At 62.1% G+C, this 7,152-nt stretch overlaps 1 protein-coding gene across 1 annotated transcript; it reads left to right on the top strand.

Moving 5' to 3' along the window:
* The first annotated feature begins 1,504 nt into the window (after window positions 1-1,504).
* On the top strand, window positions 1,505-6,339 carry LOC308045378 (small ribosomal subunit protein eS4). The gene is made up of 7 exons (XM_080352632.1): window positions 1,505-1,543; window positions 1,747-1,824; window positions 2,248-2,428; window positions 2,856-2,953; window positions 4,644-4,815; window positions 5,462-5,619; window positions 6,178-6,339. Exons 1-7 carry the CDS (start codon window positions 1,541-1,543, stop codon window positions 6,277-6,279), a joined length of 792 nt encoding a protein of 263 aa, XP_080208758.1. The 5' UTR covers window positions 1,505-1,540; the 3' UTR covers window positions 6,280-6,339.
* The last annotated feature ends 813 nt before the right edge of the window (window positions 6,340-7,152 follow it).

Genomic DNA, 7,152 nt, shown 5'->3' with positions numbered 1-7,152 from the left:
GGCACCGAGGAGCTGCCGGCTCCGCCGCCCCCCGCCGCCCCCTTGGCGCTGCAGGCGGGTCCCCACCTCCTGACCCTGCACCTCCAGAAGCTCCACCGCCAGCACCGCGCCGCGATGGGACCCCGGCTCTCCCCGGAGACCGGCTGGGGCTTCGGAACGCCGCCGCGGGACGCGGGGAGCCACCTGCCCCCGGCCAACGGCCCCGGCGTCATCGACTCGGACCAGGTGGACGAGGAGGTGCTGAGGGCGCTGGTGCTGGAGCTTGGCCTGGACAGGGCGGACGAGCTGCCGGAGCTCTGGCTCGGCCACCACGAGTTCGACTTTCCCGCGGACCTGCCGGCCGGCTGCTGAGGCCCCAGGGCGGCTGGGGCTGGGAGCTCCCTCGTCGCCCCACCAGGGACCCGCGGGCCGGTGCCGCTGGGCGCGGTGCCACCCCGGCTGCGCCACGGAGGGTGGGGGGCGCAGGGAGCGGGGAAGGGGCCGCCCTCGGGGCTGAGGGAGCGCTGGGGCCGCCTCGCTGCGCCAGGCAGGCGAACATCTCAGGCTGCCCTCTAATAAAACCTGGACGGACCCTGTGTCCCTTTCCCTGCCCAGCTCAGCGCTGTCGCTGGGGGACGATGACAAAGGAGTCCATCCCCGCGGGGCACCCCGAGGTGGGAGAAGGGTCTGCACTTCGCAACTCCCATGCCCCTTCCCGGGTTTACAGTGGCTCCAAGTGTGCCACCTGCGCGGTGTCCCCGTCGTGTCACCCTCGAGGATGCAACCTCTGTCGCGCCCTGCTGCGAGAGCGATGCTGCGGGGACCCGCTGGATGCCCCGGGGCTGCTCCACTCGGCTGCCTGGAGGGGCGCGGGGGCCTGGAGGTGTCCCAGTGACCCTAGTATCCTGGGGGGACATGCCAGCCTCCCCGGGGAGTCCAGTCGGAGAACACTGGTCCTCGAGCTGCCTTTGGGAGCAGGTGTTCAGGGTGGGAGTCGGGTTCGGGAGCTGTGTAGGGCCCCAGCTCTACCCGGGACGGGCCGCGGGCGAGGGGAGGGCAGAGGCCGCCATGCGTGTCCCCGCGGTTCGTCTCCCGGGACAGCCAGGGTACCCGGAGTCTCCGAGCCCTCCAGCCCCATCCCGGCGGGGAGTTGGGGTATGTGCCACCACCGACACCCTCACACCCTCTCCCAGACCGCAGGAGCACAACGTGGGGGGTTGTCTCACTGCTCCAGCGAGGGCCAGGAGGGATCCGCTCACCCTCCCCACGCCCCTTGGGCCCCCCGTCAAGGACACAGTCGCTCGCTGCCGGGAGCCCTCGTCGAGGCCGCTTGCAGCGGGGAGAGGACGGGGCCTGGTGGGGGCTGCCCAGGCTCCCCCACACCTCCCGCGGGCAGCGCCGAGCTTGTCCCGCGTGGGAAGCACACGCACCGCACCGCCGCGCTACACCGGGCGATGCTGGACCACCGGACCGACAGGGGGCGCCCGGCAGCGCGGCCACCGCCCCCGAGCATATCCGCGGCGGACCGGAAGCAGCGGCCCTTTCCCGGCGGAGCGCAGCCATGGTGAGAGCGCGGGGCGGCTGCTCCCCGCCGCCATCCGCCCCCATCCGCCGCCCGCCGCGGGGCTGCCGGCGCCCCCGCCGCCTCTGGGGCCGTGGGGGGCAGCCCGCCGCCGGGGCCGGGTTGGGGCGGGAGCCCGGGGGGGCTGGGGGGCCCTGCTGGGGGGCCGGGCCTGGCGGCGGCCGGTAACACGTCCCGTCCCGTAGGCCCGCGGCCCCAAGAAGCACCTGAAGCGCGTGGCTGCGCCCAAGCACTGGATGCTGGACAAGCTGACGGGCGTGTTCGTGAGTGCGGGGCGGGAGCGGGCGTGGGGGCGGGCTTGGGCCCGGGCGGCTTCCCGGGCTCACCGGGGGGTTCCGGGCTCTGGTGCAGCGCTCGGGGTGCCGGTGGGCTGGGGTAGGGCAGGGGAGAAGGGGCTTTGCGAGCAGCTCCCGTGTTTCTCTGTTCGCTGTGGGGTAGTTGGCTGCTCCCTTTTAGCCTTCTGGTTGTGTTTTCCTTTCCCCGGGCTGGGTCCGTGGGTGGTCGTGCGGTGTTGGGGGCAGTGTTCTGTAGAGACTTGGGGGGCAAGGCACCCTGAATAAAAAGAGCACATTCCTGCAGCCCGGCTAGCAGTGTGGCTCCACGGGTGCTGCTTGGCGTTCTGTTCTCCTCTGGAGTCAGGCGATGCTGTTGCGCTCGAGCACTCGGCAGAAAGCTTCTGTTTGCAGGCACCCCGTCCATCGACAGGCCCTCACAAGCTGAGGGAGTGCCTGCCACTCATCATCTTCCTGCGGAACCGGCTGAAATATGCCCTGACGGGAGATGAGGTCAAGAAGATCTGCATGCAGAGATTCATCAAGATCGATGGCAAAGTCCGCACAGACATCACCTACCCTGCGGGCTTCATGGGTGAGCAGGGGCGCTGGGGCAGGTAGCTCAGGCCGCTCTGCTGTGCTGTGGGGGCGAATGTTTTGTGAGGCTGCCATTATTTGGGGAAAAGATGCTTTCCTGGTGGAGGTAAAGATCAGTATGAGCAGTTGTTACTTACTTTGGAGTTATGCGCTGCAATGAACACCAGAGCCAGGTATCTGTAGCTTATAACTGTCTGCGTGCATATGCATAAGTTGCTCTTCAGACTATAGGTTTTGGCAGTTTTTGGTAATTTGCACTGTGTCACGGTAAAAGATGTGAGCGTGTGGTCAAGAGGAGATACCAACCTCACCGTTCAGGCCTGAAGCGTTGTTCAGTTGTTTTTAAATGTGAGCGTTGTGCTGAGCTGCGGTGTTGGTAATGTAGCTGGTAACAGCTGCTATTTGATTTCCCTCTCTGAAATCAGATGTCATCAGCATTGAGAAGACTGGGGAGCATTTCCGCCTGGTGTACGATACCAAGGGCCGGTTTGCTGTTCACCGCATCACAGCTGAGGAGGCCAAGGTGAGGGGCTTCAGCTGGGTTTGGTTGGGATGGTGTTTCCTGTTTAGCATCTCCCTGAGGGCTGAGTCTGTGCCACCCTTGAGAAGATGAGGGTCTTCAGGGCTGGGGTCCAAAGCCTTTGGTGCGGGGAGATCTTTTGGTGACGTGAGAGCGGCTCCTAGGTGAGTGCTGGTGCTTGAAACAAGCGCTTTCAGCATGGGCTGGGTTCCCTTCACAGGGAGCTTTGTGGTGGGGAGGGCTGTGCTGTGCTGAGCCTGAGTGTAGGGCTCTGCAGTCCAACAGTGATCAGAAGCGTGGGACTGCCTGTGGTGCAGAAACCTTGAATTCTTTCCTGGGTCTGTTACAGAGGTGTTTACACATCTGCCCTCTGGTCCTGGGCATTGGGGAGCAACTGCTGCCTGTTTCCTTAACCCGAGCACATTGACATGGCTGAGCTGCGAGTCCGTGCTCTCCTTGGCATGTCCTTCCTAAGGCTGGGCTGTGCAGGCAGGCAGGGGTGCCCAGGGGAGAGCTGGCTGTGCTGTAGGGGGCTGTGGTGTGCGTCTGGAGACTCTTCACCCCCACATGATGGCTACTGCTCTGTGCCGACTAATGAGTCCCAAAGTAGCTGTGAAGGAGTTAGGGGTGAAAGGCAGGAGGGAAACGCCCTGCGGCAGGATACAGATCAGCATCTGCCTCTGCTGTGTGACCACGGGGTTCAGGGCAAAGTGTGGAACCTGCCAGGACAGCAGGGTGACCATGAGCCAGCACTGGGCCCTTGTGGCCAGGAAGCCAGTGGTACCTGGGGTGGGTTAGAAGGGGGTGGTCAGTAGGTCAGAGAGGTTCTCCTGCCCCTCTGCTCTGCCCTGGGGAGACCACACCTGGAATCTTGTGTCCAGTTGTGGCCCCTCAGTTCCAGCAGGACAGGGAACTGCTGGAGAGAGTCCAGCGCAGCCACCAAGGTGCTGAAGGGAGTGGAGCATCTCCCGTGTGAGGAAAGGCTGAGGGAGCTGGGGCTCTGGAGCTGGACAAGAGGACACTGAGGGGGGACTCATTGCTGGGGATCAATATGGAAAGGGGGAGTGTCAGGAGGATGGAGCCAGGCTCTTCTGGGTGACAACCAGTGACAGGACAAGGGGTAATGGGTGCAAACTGGAACACAGGAGTTTCCCCTTAAATTTGAGAAGAAACTTGTTGGGGGTGAGGGTGTCAGAGCCTGGCCCAGGCTGCCCAGGGGGGTTGTGGAGTCTCCTCTGCAGACATTCCAATCTGCTTGGACACCTTCCTGTGTAACCTCATCTGGGTGTTCCTGCTCCATGGGGGGATTGCACTGGATGAGCTTTCCAGGTCCCTTCCCGTCCCTTACATTCTGGGGTGCTGTGTGATTCTGTGCCCAGGCGTAGGTGCTCCTGGGAAAATGCAGCCGGTGTTGGTGGGGAGGCCAAAGCCCAGGGTGGGCAGCTGTTCCTGATGCACAGGTGTTTCCACTGGGGCTGTGGTGTAGCCACGTGGCAGCCGGATGAGAGGCATTGCTGGGTCAGTGACCTGGGCAAGTTGCTGCCTGGGCTCCTGTTGTGAGCCCTGGAGTGTTGCGTGTTCTGCGTGGGACTGAGGGCTGCTGTGGCTGGTGGCTCTCTGGAGGACAGGAGTGTCCCCTGGCACATGGTGCTACTCGCTGCCTCCACTGAGCACTGTTGGATTTTGTTTGCAGTACAAGCTGTGCAAGGTGAGGAAGATCTTTGTGGGCACCAAAGGAATCCCTCACCTGGTCACCCACGATGCCCGCACCATCCGCTATCCAGACCCCCTCATCAAGGTGAATGACACGGTGCAGATTGACCTGGAGACAGGCAAGATCACAGATTTCATCAAGTTTGACACAGGTAGGTCTTGCGTCCAGTGTAAAACACTGAAATCTTCCCCACCATAGAGGGCAGTGGGGAAGTTAAATACAAATGTCAGACACCTTTGCTCTAAAGTAGAGAGGCAGTGGTGGCAGCCTTGGGAAAGGACTTTTTTCCCTGGGTCAGCTCATCTGGGCCTGGTGCTGGAGCAAGGGTTCCTCCCCTGTGCTGGCAGTGGGAGGCATTTGGTGCAGGGACTTGGAGTGGTTCAAGAGTGGGCTGGCACCAGGTAGAAGCAGCGAGCTGGTGGAGAGATTGCTTTAGCATGACTCTTGTGCATCTGTGAGCCAAAAGCCCTGGGCAGCTGTAGGGAGATTGCTGGCTCTTGACTGTGGGAGAACATTTTGGTTGCAGAGCTACGAGCAGTGCCAGGACAAGTGCAACACGTCCTGGGTGCTGCACAACCGAGGTTGTGGGGAATGTTTGGGATGGGCCTTGGGGCCAGAGAGCTCTTTGGCTTCCTGAGGTGTGCCAGGGTTCCTGTGTGACATAGGTGTCACCACATCCTCCAGTGGCTGCTCTGTCCCTGCCCTTCTCCAGTGCTCCTCCTCAAAGAGCCCAAGCAGAAGGGCTTCCCATGGCACGTGCTGCCAGCGCTCGTCACACTGATCTTCCTTCACCCCAGGTAACCTGTGCATGGTCACTGGTGGCGCCAACTTGGGCCGTATTGGGGTGATCACCAACCGGGAGAGACACCCTGGCTCATTTGATGTGGTTCATGTGAAGGACGCCAATGGCAATAGCTTCGCCACCAGGCTCTCCAATATCTTCGTTATTGGCAAGGTAAGCCTGCACGGACGCAGGGCGGGTGGGGTTTCTCCCCTTGTTGGGGGCTGCTGGCTGAAGGCAGCTGCCTTCCTGCACCATGAAGCTCCTCCAGTGCTGGCATCAGTTCTGGCTCGGCTCCCTGTGGTTCTGCCTGCTCCGGGCTAACTGTTCTAGGAAGGGGGAAGCATCTGGAAATTTAGGAATAGGGATGCTTTCAAGAAATAGCCCTGTTTTGTTTTGTTTTGTTTTTAAACCTTCTGAGAGTTGGGAGCTGAGCAGTGCTCAGTGCTCGGGTCGGGATGTGACCTCAGCTGCGCTGAGTGTCCCTGCTGTCTGGCCATCCCCGATGGGCTCTTTGGTCCACGTTAGAAAGGGGTGGTTGTTCGTTTTTGGCTGCAGTGTGTTCTGCATTGATGTGACCGAAAGAGGCAGGTGTAGGCCTGTAGACCTTTGTCACCTTCTTAAGGGGCTTCTGGGCCAGTGCCACAACCACATGGACATGGCCCAGGGTGAGAGGGTGAGCTCTGCTCTGTTCTGGTTTTCTAATGTGGGGTGACTTCTCTCTTGCTGCAGGGCAACAAGCCGTGGATCTCCCTGCCCCGTGGAAAGGGCATCCGCCTGACCATTGCTGAAGAGAGAGACAAGAGACTGGCAGCCAAGCAGAGCAGCGGGTGAAGCCCAGCTCAGGCCAGCGCTGGTCTTTGCAGTATCTGATTAAACCCTTTACCAAATGGCTGTGTGACTGGCTGGGGAGCATCCCCGGGTTGGGGGGAGCCAGGCTGTGTCAGTGCCAGGCCACGCTCTGCTCTGCAGAAGGAGATGCTGATGTGGAGACGCTTCTGGTGATCTGAGCAACTGCCAGAGCCATCTTCCAGAAAGGCAAAGGGGGTGGCGGCAGAACCTCCAGGCTGCTCTGTCCCCTGGAAGGTGCTGGCACAAACACTCCTGGACATCCTTCCCAGAGAGGGATGTGCTGGAGGAGCCAGGAGCGGGAAGAACCAGCTGGGCTCTCCCTGAGGCTTGAGCCAGGCTTGAGGCCCTCAGGGATTGTCCCTGCCCATGGAAGTGAGCAGAGGGGACTGAGCTCTGTCACCCGTACCAGGGGCCGCTGGGTTGGGCTCTGAGGGTGGTGGTGCTCAGCAGCCTCCCCCTGGCTGGCAGCTGCTGGCTGGGGAGGCTGCTCTTTATGCCATTCCTGCAGAGATGGAGCGTGTGAGGGATCATGCTGACAGCCAGGACAGGGGTTCACCCCATGCTGGAAGTGGCTGGGGCAGGCGACTGCTGGGGTCCCCATGAAGTCCAGCAAAGCAAGCACCAAGCATCAGGCTGCGGCTAGGCTGATGCCCTGCAGGGGCTGGGGCTGTAGAGCAGCAGGGGCTGTGGGAATGGCCCTGGAGGCCAAGGCGGGCAGGAGTGGGCAGTGCCTGGGCAGCAAGGCCAGTTGCGCAGCCTGGGCTGTGCTAGCAGGTGTGCGGGCAGCACAGCACGGCGGGGGCTCCTCTGTACCACTGGGCCCAGCAGAGCTGGTATCTGGGCACAGGGGCCAGG

The sequence above is a fragment of the Nesoenas mayeri genome (assembly GCF_963082525.1).
Source record: "Nesoenas mayeri genome assembly, chromosome: 13".
NCBI classification, from domain to species: Eukaryota; Metazoa; Chordata; class Aves; order Columbiformes; family Columbidae; genus Nesoenas; species Nesoenas mayeri.
Note: the sequence above shows the minus strand (reverse complement) of the source record. Positions and strands in the feature narration are given on the sequence as shown.

Coding starts and splice junctions, on each gene's coding strand:
- LOC308045378 (XM_080352632.1), top strand. Junction 2,954..4,643: donor TCACAGCTGAGGAGGCCAAG/GTGAGGGGCTTC, acceptor TTTTGTTTGCAG/TACAAGCTGTGCAAGGTGAG. Junction 4,816..5,461: donor TTTCATCAAGTTTGACACAG/GTAGGTCTTGCG, acceptor CCTTCACCCCAG/GTAACCTGTGCATGGTCACT.